General features: G+C 36.0%; 1 protein-coding gene across 1 annotated transcript; it reads right to left on the bottom strand.

The window, feature by feature from the left end:
- Positions 1-1959: 1959 nt before the first annotated feature.
- Positions 1960-3132, bottom strand: LOC105963285 (F-box/kelch-repeat protein At3g23880). The gene is made up of 2 exons (XM_088814288.1): positions 2927-3132; positions 1960-2668 (listed from the first exon to the last, which is right to left on the bottom strand). The coding sequence occupies exons 1-2, from the start codon at positions 3130-3132 to the stop codon at positions 1960-1962; spliced, it is 915 nt and encodes a 304-aa protein (XP_088670414.1).
- Between the last annotated feature and the right edge of the window lie 9781 nt (positions 3133-12913).

The raw sequence follows: 12913 nt of genomic DNA, 5'->3' as shown, positions 1-12913 counted from the left end.
ACAAATTGCAATTTACTAAACTTCTAAAACTTTAAATTAGGGGGCTAAATTGTAATTTTCCCAAACATAAAATCAAATTGGATTTAAGTATAATAAATCCAAAACTTTGGATCAAATTGCAACTTTTAAAATTTCTTAAATAAAGAAAATAAAAACACATTTGTTATGGGAAAGAAAAGGAAAAAGAAAAGAGAAGAGAGAAAATTGGTCTTCCCCAAAATTCTTCTTCTCCATTGAAATCACCACCACCACCAAACTCGCAATACCACCTCCGGCAATCACATCTTCACGCCACCGCCGCCCTTTCCTTCCACCACCCCCCTCCTCCACTCTTCTCGTCCTATCAACCGCCAACTTCTCCTTGACAGTTCCAACCCAGCCGATTCTTCTTTTGCAAATTCTGGAATCTTAGCAAGTTTAGCAAAAATCCAAATTAAAGTGTGTTGTATATGGTTGAATTAATGGTACATGAAATTAATGAAAACTTAATTTCATTAACTAGTATTATCAAATACTCTTAATAGAAGTTAAGTTTTTGCAAGGAGAGTATTTTCTGGCTTATAATCTATTTTGTAAAAATATTTGAAACATATGTTTTTTTTATATATTTTTGCTTTGCTTAAAATAAACAATTTTAAGCTATGATCTCCAGACTATTTGCATCAATTTAATGGTTTAGAGATAATTTATAATTAATTGACATTTAAATTGGACATTTTTTTGCAAATGAATGAGTAATCTTAAATGTCAAGTTCTTACTTCTTAGCAAGCATAAACAATAGCAATAAAAGAAAAACATATTCATATCTAACCAAATTACTAAAATCAAGCCCTAATTGATCCTCATAAGATGATGATGATCATATGCCAACTTCTTCGTCACCAAACGGCCATACTAAGCTTTCGACGTAGACAACGTAATCATTCATATAATCAAGCATCTCAACTCGCGACTTACGCAACACGTTTTTCCCACCATAAACAACAAGCAAATTACTTCCAAAAGCCACCGCAACATCTCCGTTTTTATTCAAACAAAACGTCGTCTGTCACCTGACTAATTTGCTTCCCCGGATCAGTAAAATCCGAAAAACATCCAAATCTTAGTCCAAGATTCTACCACACCATACTTCATCATAACCCAACCACTAATATCCTCCAACCTATTGCATAGGCTTATCAAACTAAGGTAGCCTCCGGAATCTTCAAGACTCGGTATGACATGATTGGAGTAGTTTTTCGGCCGGCCCACGATTTCGTATTTCTCCTTCACCAAATTAAGAGCAACAATATAATCTCTCGATTCCCGTTTTCGTGCACAGCCAGCCAATGCAGCCTTCCGTTCACAAACTTGCCCGTATCATTCAAAAGAAAAACACCCTTGTCGAAATATTCAATATTCTTCCAAGAATTACTTTTGGAACTATAGATATACGTGCGATAGGGTTTCTCCTTTTTAATGCAGACAACCTTGTAGTCGTCACTACGGTACTCGACGTACCCGAAGCCGCATATAAAATTTCGAAAATTCCAAAGAAAAGGAATCTCCTTAATATTGCCCATAAAAGGGTTCCATAAATTAAAATAAAAAAAACCCCAATTGATGGCGATGAGTATTAGCCCGTTACAAGAACCCAAGATCCGAATCTCCTCGATTTCGATATCGTAAGAGTTTCAATATGAGCTGATATCCGAGAGACGGGGTGATGGAATCTTCTAGTTCGTTCTCGAGAGAGAATGCCATTAGGATTTCTTAGGTTGCCCTAGCGTTTCTTTCTTTTATATATAAGATAAACATTATTTATAATTTAAATACAAATAAAAAGAAAATAAAAATGCTCACAATTAGAGGAAAATATACTTATATTGATCAAATCCAAACAATTTAAAAAACATCAAACTTCTATCCTAAACTAAATTGAAACAAATTCCTATGAATCCTCCTATCTAGGTTGATGATCATTGGCCATGTTCTTCATCACCAAATGGTGAAACGAGGGTTTCAACATAAACAACCGAGTCGATCACACCGTCAAGCATATCAACTCGGGACTTCCGCAACACGTTTCCTCCGTTATAAACAACCACATTATTTCCAAAAGCGACCGTGATATCTCCATTCTTCTTCAAACACAACGGCGACGCCCCACAAATTACCCTCCCCGGATAATCCAATTTCGAAGACGTCCAAATCTTAGTCCAAGATTCTCTCATGCCGTACTTCATCATAACCCAAACACTAATATCGTCGACGCTACTACTTAAACTAATCAAACTAAGATAGCCTCCCAACTCTCTCAAAAACGGCCGAACGCGTTTCGAATAGTTTTCTGGACGAGCCACAACTTCATATTTCTCTTTCCTCAAATCAAGAGAAAAAATCTCGCGGACCCCGTCGTCTTTCGCGGCCAGCCAATGCAGCTTCCCGTTCACAAACTTGCCAGTATCATCCAACAAAACACCCTTGTCGAAACTCTCGATTTTCTTCCAAGTGTTATTTTTGGAACTATAGATGTGTGTCTGACAGGGTTTCGCATAATCACTAATTATGCAAACAATCTTGTAATCGTCCGCGTACTCATCGTACCCCAACGAGTACGTAAAAGGTTGTACGCTCAAAAATTCCGATCGTGTAAAAGAAGCGGCATGTGGAATATTCCTCGTCTTTCTAGTAAAAGGATTCAATAGAAATAATTTTCTCGAATAATTGACGCTGATGAGTATCAGCCCGTTACACGATCCCAATATCCGAATGTCATCGATTTAAATATCGTAACCGGATTCTTTCATGCGATGACTATCAAGAACCGTGTCGACGGGATCGCCCTTACGTAATAAATTCTGAATCGGACACGAAACGAGGCTTCTCGGTTGGCAAAATACACGCATATATCGGACATTCTTATAGGATTCATCGTAGTTTAACATCAGCTTACTACGGTCGAGATTTCCGTCGGTGCTCGATTTCTTGGCGTGCTCTTTGATGAAGCTTTTGCTGGAGATCAAAGAATTCCACGATCTCGAAACGCACTTTAATCTCAACAGGATTTTGGCTGGCAAAAAGTATAGGATTTCTTCGATTAGTTCTTCAGGAAGTTCGATAGAGGTTTCTCTCTCCACTCGTTTCTCCATTCTCTGTGAAGGAAAAAATAATAACTTTGGAAATTTAGTTTAACAAAAATCTAAAAGGAGATTCATGATTTATATAAACAGAAAAAATAGATAGAATCCTAATAGAATTTGAACTCCGTTAATTAAGTTATAACGTCGATAAGGAATAAGGATTATTATATTCATAATCCTAATAGGACGCTCTTAACTTGGTAATTTCTTTTGCTTGATTTTTTATTTTTATTTTTTTATGGTAACAGAATAATATTACAGTCTAACACAATAATATTAAAAATATAATAGAAATCAAATTGCAATTTTACTAAACTTTTGAAACTTTAAATTAGGGGATTAAATCGTAATTTTCCAAAACATAAAATCAAATTGAATTCAAGTATAATTAATCCAAAACTTTGGATCAAATTGCAATTTTTAAAATTTCTTAAATAAGGAAAAGCAAAAACACATTTTTTTTGGGAAAAAAAAGGAAAGAAAAATGAAAAGAGAGTAAATTGCGTCTTCCCCATTGAAATTGTCGCGACCACGGGCGAACTCCCACCGCCACCACCTGCAATCACCTCGTCAAGCGGTTGTTTCCATACAGAGAGAAAGAACATGTCTTCCCCAAAATTCTTCTTCTCCACTGAAATTACCACCACCATCAAACTCACAACACCATCTCAGGCAATCACATCTTCACGCCACCGCCAATGCCTCCGCCGCCGCCCCTTCCTTCCACCACCCGCCTCCTCCGCTCTTGTCGTTCCCTCCACCGCCAACTTTTCCTTGCCAGTTCCACACCAGCCGATTCTTCTTTTGCATATTCTAGAATCTTAGCAAGCCCAACAAATTACTAAACTCCAGGCAAAGCTCTAATCGCCACCATTGTCAAAGCCCTAATCGACGCCATCATCGGAAAAGATGATAAAAAGCAGAAAAACAACGGGGAGGTTTGGATCCGAAGGCATCAAGTACCTTGCATAATGGGGAGCTACTATCGGGAGACGCCGGAGAAGACTCCAAAAAATGCAAAAATTAGTTTTTTTTCGTGAATTTTTTTCTTTGAAAAACTCTATTTTCGATGGGGGCAGATATTTTCTTGGATTTTCACGGGTTATTGATGGGTTTTGCAGAAGAATAATGAGCTTGAATCTTAGCTTCAAACCGAACCGAATTTCTTCAGAGAGAATGTTGGAGTGATGGGGCGAAGCGGAGGCTGAGGATATGGATGGAAGTGAGACTGGATAGAGTGTTCGCCGGAAGGAGAGCGGCAGTCAGCTATGTTCAGTGTATGTTTTGAAAATTGCAAACCAACCAATGACTTAAGGAAGAAGAGGGCCTTTCTGAAACTTCAAGTTACTGAATTAAAGAAAAATTGAAAACTTTATTTGGGATTATTTTTGAAATTTATAATTTAAAGTGTATTTGGGTCTTTTCACGCCAACAAATTGAACCCCAATCACATAAGGCCCTTATGTGCCTTATGATAAGGGCATCTGTAGTGAAACCCCAATAAAACACTCCCCAAATAGTGGGGTCCACATGCCACCTACACAATTTACTATCTCCCTAAAAAGTAGGACCCACATTTAACACTCCCTAAAAAAAGGTTCTCTAGTGGTACATTTAAAACTCCCTAAAAATTTGTTCAAATATCTTAAATAATAATAAAATATTAAGAAAGTAAATATAATAATGTAATTAAATTTGATTCTTTGTATTTAATTAAATTAATTTCGTATTAGATTACATTAATTAAATATTAGTCACCATTTTTCTTACGTTGTAATATGTATTATTTTATTTTGTTTGTATCTATATTTATATTGATAAAATAATACAAAACATTCAACAAACATAAATGAAATAAAATTAACAAAAATACATAATAGATTGTAGTAAATTGAACAAGCTTGTTAGAACATTCCTCCAACTCTAGACATAAATAGATTAAAGAAAAAGACTTCATAAAATTAGTTTTTATTTTTTCTAATACGGCTTAAGATCTCTATTTGTTGTTCAATAATCCAAGCTTTACCTTCCTCTGTAGGTGCCGATTGAGGATCCATCAACATTATTTCTTGCTCGCGTTGTTTTTGTTGATGTTCTTGTTTAGCTGCAATTTCCATTCTCTTTGTTTCTATTTTAGCTTGTAATTTCTGATGTTCGATTGCATTTCTCCTAATGCCCTCCTCTTCAAAGCGACTTGATTGTTTTTTTCTCATATTAGAAAACTCCTCTACAAATAAATCGATGGAATCGAGATTTTTCTTTCTTCTAGCATTTTTTGCATTTTTGCGACCATGATGACGTGGTAGTCCATGTGCGCCATCATTAGATACCCCATCATCAATTTCATGGCCGGTTGAAGTTGGAGTCGTAGCTGGGGCTGATTGATCAGATGATGGAGGTTGGGTATTTGATGAATCTTCAATTTCATCATCATCCAAATCAATTTCAACCCTTTTTTTTTGGAAGTTTTTTTCTGCTTTCCCTTCTGCTCAATGGTATAATTATACCATTTGGAAGTGTCTTTCAAAATCATCCAACAAGAGTCATATTTGAATTGATGCTCTTCTTTGTCATTGTATAGTTGTTTTGATGCAATCATCTATAACAAAAATCATAATATATTAATGGTTGAACGAAAATTATATATAAATACATATATGAATTTTATTTACTTACATTATCTTCTGCATTGTTTCCACTACGTTGAGCTCTCTCAATCGTACGAACATATCCAGAAAATTTGCTTACACAATGTTGAATGATTTTCCATCGGTGCGCTAGCCCTGACGCATTTCTACCTGGATCATATTCTAAAATAGATATAAATTCCACTCTAATTCTCTCCCACAACCTACCTCTTTGTTGGTCAGTACCAACTATTGCATCTTCTGAAACACGTAACCAGGCCTTGCACAATGCTTCATCTTCTTCCATATTCCAGTTTTTATTTCGCCCTAGACCCTTGGTCTTTTTACCTGATTTGCTTGTACTTTGTGATTGCTCTTGATTTGGTATTTGAGATGGTCTCGCATAGACGAAAGGATTATAGGAAAATTGTGAAAATGGTTGTGATTGTGTATTGAAATTGTAAGGATTGTATGCAAATTGTTGAGGAAATGTTTGAGACTCGTTTTTTGGTGGTGGTTGAGAGCTATACTCAGGATTGATTCCATAATTGAAGGGAAAACGTGGATTCCTAGTAAATTGAAAAACTTTATTGTTATAAGTAAACCGGAGGGATGAATGATAACATCATGTACAACTAGTATTTATAGAATTTTGTAGATAGATTTTAACATGTCAGTAGATTTTGTAGATAGATATTTTGTGGATAGGTTTTGTTGATAGATTTTTAGTGGATAAATATATGGATAGATTTTAAGTGGATAGATTTTGTGGATAGATTTCTCGATTTTCTCAATTTTAGTGTTGTAGACATGTCAGAAGACCTCAATTATTTTTTCTCAACTTTACAGACTGTCTATAAGTGCATTATTTTCTCGATTATCTCAATTTTAGATATTTTGTCAATTATTTTTTACTTTTTTTCCAACTCTAATTATCTCATTGGTTTCCGAACCTCAATTATTTTCTCGAGTATCTCAACTTTAATTATTTTATCTTTTTAAATTCAATTATCTTATTGGTTTCTCAACTTCAATTATTGTAATGATTTTCTTAACTTCAATTATCTTGATTTTCCAGCTTCTATAAATATTTTCTTCTGATAGAATTATATATGCACAATAAATTTTATCCCATAATATGGCTTCTTCATCTGGATGGTTTCCTTCAAATGAATTTTCTCACATTAAATCATCTAGTTCTTCATCTTCATCTTCATCTTCATCTTCAGAGGAGGAAGAACTTCTTTCTCTTCGTATGGAGAAAGAATCTCAAGAAATGATTAATTTTATCCCCGGGTTAATTTTAGCATCTGAGGAACAACCGCATCAGCGACAATATATATATCGTGATCGCGAAGAGAGTCATAACTTATTATGGAAAGATTATTTTGCTGAAAATTGTATTTTTCCATCATCTTATTTTCGCAGGCGTTTTAGGATGCGCAGGGAGTTGTTTCTTCATATTCATAATGATATTGAAAAGCATAACAGATACTTCATCCTTAAGAGAGATGGACGTGGTCGTCTTGGCTTCTCATCTATTCAAAAGATAACTGCTGCACTTCGGATTCTTGTTTATGGAGCATCCGCTGATTACTGTGATGAATATTTAAAGATAGGGGAGGCCACTGCTAATGAAACTTTAAGAGAGTTTTGTTCATCGATAATCGAACTTTATGAAGAACAGTACTTGCGGTCACCAAATGCGCACATGATATCCATCGTCTCCTACAAGAAGGTGAATCCCGAGGTTTTCCAGGTATGCTTGGATCTTTAGATTGTATGCACTGGCAATGGAAAAATTGTCCAACTGCTTGGCACGACACACACAGGAGTCACCACCACAAACCAACTTTAATTTTAGAAGCAATTGCATCGCATGATACATGGATTTGGCATTCATTTTTTGGCATGTCGGGTGGAAATAATGATATTAATGTCTTGGATCATTCTCCACTGTTTGATAATATCATACATGGTAGAATGCCTCCGGTTAATTATACTGTGAACGGTCGTTCATATACGATGGGTTATTACTTAACTGATGGTATTTACCCCAAATATGCAACTCTTATTCAAACCATTGCTCATCCCACCACTGCGAAAGAAAAATTATTTGCGGCAAAACAAGAATCAGTTAGAAAAGACGTGGTGCGTGCATTTGGTGCTCTACAAATTAAATGGGGTATAACGCAAGGACCCGTTCGATATTGGTCAAAAGAGGATATATGTAATATAATGAAAACATGCATTATACTCCATAATATGATTATAGAAGATGAACGTGGAACTGACCTCGAACCATGGGCACCACTTCCAGAAGAGAATTTCCGCCCCCTTCAATATGAACGAGATCCATCGATTTTGGCAGCCTATATCTCAGCACGTCTTAGTCGGATCCGCAATCGACGAACCAATGAAGATTTGAGATATGATTTAATGAACCATTTGTGGAATATCTACGGAGAAGAAGATGTCTAAATATTTATTGTTTATGTGTATTTCTAATTGTAGTTGTGATTTAATGTTCTTTTATTTTCACATTGTTCGTATTATATTTTATAATGTGATCGAATTTAGTAAAATTAAATTTCATGAAAATTTATTTTGAAATTTCTTATAATAAAAGTTATGAATATGAGAGACATGTGTGGACCAATCAAATAAATTAAAATTAACGAATTTACAAAATTTAGATTTAATTGTAAAATAAATATTTCTTGTATTATTATAGTGAAATTGAATTATTAAAATTAAAATATAAGTTTTTCTTTTACCATATTAATGAATTTAAATATAATATTTATTTTACTATTAATATTAAAATCAATGAAATTTAAATTTGTAATTTCTAAAAATTATAGAATAATTAAATAATTATTAGAATTAATTATTACTTATCATAATGGAAAAAAAGAAAAAGAAAAAATAAATAATTAAAGTCAGATTTGGTTGGCACGCATTCAGAAAATACATTAAAATAATCAAAAAGGGCTCCACATACACTCCCCAACCATAGATTAACTGTGGGCACTTCAATTGGGAGTCCCTTGCCACATTGCACATTTAGGGAGGCTGGAGAAAAGCACTAGAGGAGTTAAAATCATCAATTACTCCCAATATTTTAATGTTCCGACAAAAATAATAAATTGGGAGTGGCACTACAGATGCCCTAATTGGTGAGTGTATTGATAAGTGTTCATTTTGCATGATTTTCATTTATCAATTCTTCGAGTTTTGGTCTTCGTTCGTCCGAGTTTTCGGCTTTATTTGTATATATTATGTTGTTTTTGTTTTATTTATATTTTAGGTAAAGATAAGCTATTTTTGCCGATTCGAGACGATTTTGGAAGCGAAGTCGAGAACCAAACCAAACACGTGCAAAAGTGCATTCTCGCGGATTGTGGCAGTGTTTGGTATTTAAAGCATAACTTTCTCATGCGACCTCCGATTGAGCTGATTCAAGTGGATTTAGAAAGCTAACTTCAATGGCTACAACTTTTGTGAAATGCACAATTGTCGAATTCGGGGTGAAAAAGGGTCAAAACAGTGTTTGAAGTTGATGCAGAGGCCAGATCGCGATCCAGCATCACCGGATCGCGATCTGGTGGCAAATTCCAGTCGCAGCGAAAAGTTGGGGCAGATCGCGATCCGCACTTCCTGGATCGCGATCTGGGAAGGCGGTGGGCAGTTTTCGAGGTTGCCAGATCGCGATCCAAGAAGCCCAGATCGCGATCTGGGCACAAAAATCGAGACTAGATATTTTTCTTTGATATCTCACTATAAATAGAAGGTCTCCTTTTCATTTTTCACATCTCGACCATCTCTCGACTTTTTCTTCGGTTTTCTCTTCGGTTCTCGCCTGTTCTTCGCGGGAAGCTTCGACGAGGGTTTCGACTCGGGTTTTTCATAAGCTTTTCTTTACGTTTAGTTTATAATTTCTCGTGTTCTTCATTTTGATGCTATGTTTGTAATGAACTGAGCATTTTCTTTTAGGGAAATGAAACCTTGTATATATTGATTTTGATTTCCAGATCTGTGATCTATTTGTCGTTCTTTGATTCTGTTTATGTTTTCCTGTATTAAATGCTTTCGATTGTTTGGCCAACAATTGAATTGATTCTAAATGGGAATGAACTCGAGAGAGGATTTCTCGTTTGATTTTAGGAAAGCATAGCTCGGGTTGTGGAAACGGAGACGTGATGCACCTCGGGTAGCCCTTAAGGACTTGACCTAAATGCTCTCTTAATATCAGGTTCTGAACGGAGACGTCGGACCTGTGGGTAGACTCTAACTACACTGGAGACGGGGGTTAGGGTACTTTAGTGTCTGGGTTAGCGAACATAGAATTGACAATATATTTCGATTTGTAGATCTTTATCGATAGTACACTGGTTGATTTTACCCTAGAAGCCATCACACGTCGGAATTCCTCGCGTATACTAGCGGACCGTTGTTTTTATTATTTTTGTTTCCTTTTGGCTTCATGTCATCTCCCATCTTTTTCTCCCGTCTAGATAAAGTTTAGGATAGTATAATTACGGTACTTGGTAGATTTAGGAACTTAATTCCCTGTGGATCGATATCTGGAATTCACTATTCTACAAAACGCGATACTGTACACTTGCGGTTATTTATACGTAGGTTTTACGCGTATCAAGTTTTTGGTGCCGTTGCCGGGGAATTAGTTTATCTTGAATTTACTAATATCGTTACCAACTATCCTTACTTTACTTTAGACATTTTTTCTTTTTTTTTTTCTTTTGATTTTTTTCATTTGTTTTTGCAGATTTGTATACATTGATGGCCTCAATTTTTGATATCTCTCTTTACGATATTCAATCCAGAGCTGATTACATTCAACAAGAGTTGGAGGATATTGAAAGACATCGAAGGTTGAACCCAGAAAATGGAATTGCACAGACAAATGAGCACTTGTGCTATTTACAAGACGAACTCCTCTTCCTGGCAAATATTTTCGAAAATTTTCATAGATGTCACATTCATAAACCACATCCGACCATCCTTTATGAAGACAACGCGGTATTTACAGATTTTCGTATAAACGATGAGGTTGAGCACCTTGAGGGAATTATTCATCCCAGTTCTGTAGATACTTTTGCGTGTGAAGAGAATGGGATGAAGATGATGGTAGATGCGGAATTTGACGAAGAAAATCCTATCCACATCGTAACTCCGGATTTGAGTGTGAGCGAGGAGACGAGTTTCAAATTTGAGGTAGAGCTTACTCCAAAGCTCGAATATCTTGTATACGAGTTTGAGAGATCGGTAGGCAAGCAACTCATCCTAGTCTCCTACCGACTGATTTCCAAAGCAAACGAAAAGTTCCATGGGATGGGATGTGCACTGCAAGATTGCAATCTAGTCCATGATATGATTGCAAAGTATGTTTCAAGACTGATGGATGGATGCGCAATCTACAAGGTTTTGGATTGGACATAGTCCGACCAAATCATGTCGAGCCGTCGACAGTAAAACATGCGCTGAATGGGAGGCAACCTACTATTTATTTTACGTCATTTATTTTGTTAGTTTTCTTTTATTTTTGCATTTTTTGGTTTAAATCTAAATTTCACCCATCTTTCTTGATTTTTGCCGGTATCTCGTCCCCAAGGAAAGAAGAGTAAGAAGTTCGGAAGTCTAGACAACTCCGGCAATTCGCCCTCGGTGCCAAAATCCACGGCACCCCGTGCAACCAAAGAACACTTTCGCAACCGTAGAACACTGATCAATCTGCGGCACGACTGTTCAGGGCGTATTTCTTTCTCATATCTTTTATTTTTCGCATTGAGGGCAATGCATGATTTAAGTTTGGGGGTGAGTTTAGCTTATTTTGATTTGGTCTTTTCATGCATATCATATAATTTAGTTTCGTTTATGTATTTCGATTTCCGTAATTGTGTTATGTTTGTCACATGCATTTCATTTAGGATCGAGTGTAATTTGCATTTCCGGGTTCTATTGAAGCAAAGCAATTAATGAATTAGTAGATGGGCTAGTTGATTTTAAAATTGAAATTATGGATCACCGGCTAATTATAGATGAACCTTCAGACTGCGTTTTTGCAACTTGTGTGGATAGCCTTTCGAATCCTTTCCGATTAAGCTTGAGCGCATTTTTCTGAGGGGTATAATAGCCTGAGGTTTGGGGGGCGAGTTAGAATTGAATTATGTGTTCACGATTTCCAGTTGTTGGCTAAAAGTTCTATCAATGGTCTTTACATTTTTATTTTATGTTCGATGTAAAAAAAAAAAATATATAAAAAAAAAAGAGAAAAATAATAATTTGTGGTATTGTTGTGATTCACGCTCTGATTTCCCCGCCTTTCTGACTCGAGCTTAACCCGTTGGGTGCACCTCGTCGCCTAAGTCTCTCGAGCTTTCGAGCTTGGGGGTTTCTTGGACTAAAGTTCGATACATGGGTCAGGGAGATAACACAATGGTGTCGAGCCTTGCACGAGTCACGATTATGCCCATTTCAAAAAAAATGAAAAAATAACGAAAAAGTTGTGATGAAAATCACCAAAAATATTGTAGTTGTCATTTCTTTTATTTGAATAAATAGACCTACTTATGCCCAACTCGAGTTTTTGAATTTCTGAATCAAAACTTACTTTTCACCCACATTTCTACTCAAAACCCTCGATAATTGTGTTTATTGTTTAATTACGGATTCTTGAGTCTATCTTTCATTTTGGTGTAGAAACAACTAATTGCGTCGGTAAGAAAGTCGAATACCTTAAGCCGTATGCCATTCTAAGATTTTAGGTTATCTAGCTCGTTTCATCTTTCGAATTAATTGCAATGCTTTGACCAATCCGGCAACTTTGTGGGTGTGTTGTCTGAAAACCCTCACGAGACACAACTCGTCCTTTGGGGGTACCCAGGGGTTCAACGGCTTGTTGCATACGCTAAATGCAATCGTGTTTCCCTACGTTAGTGGCCTAGGTTTAGTTTTTTTTGCTTTCGTCGTTTTTGTTTTTGGGTTGTTGTTGTTTTGTTTTGATTTACTCGGGACGAGTAAAGATCTAAGTTTGAGGGTGTGATAAGTGTTCATTTTGCATGATTTTCACTTATCAATTCTTCGAGTTTTGGTCTTCGTTCGTCCGAGTTTTCGGCTTTATTTGTATATATTATGTTGTT

The sequence above is a fragment of the Erythranthe guttata genome, chromosome 14 (genome assembly GCF_056151865.1).
Source record: "Erythranthe guttata isolate IM_541 chromosome 14, IM_541, whole genome shotgun sequence".
Lineage (NCBI taxonomy): Eukaryota > Viridiplantae > Streptophyta > Magnoliopsida > Lamiales > Phrymaceae > Erythranthe > Erythranthe guttata.
This window is presented reverse-complemented; position numbering and strand designations above follow the sequence as displayed.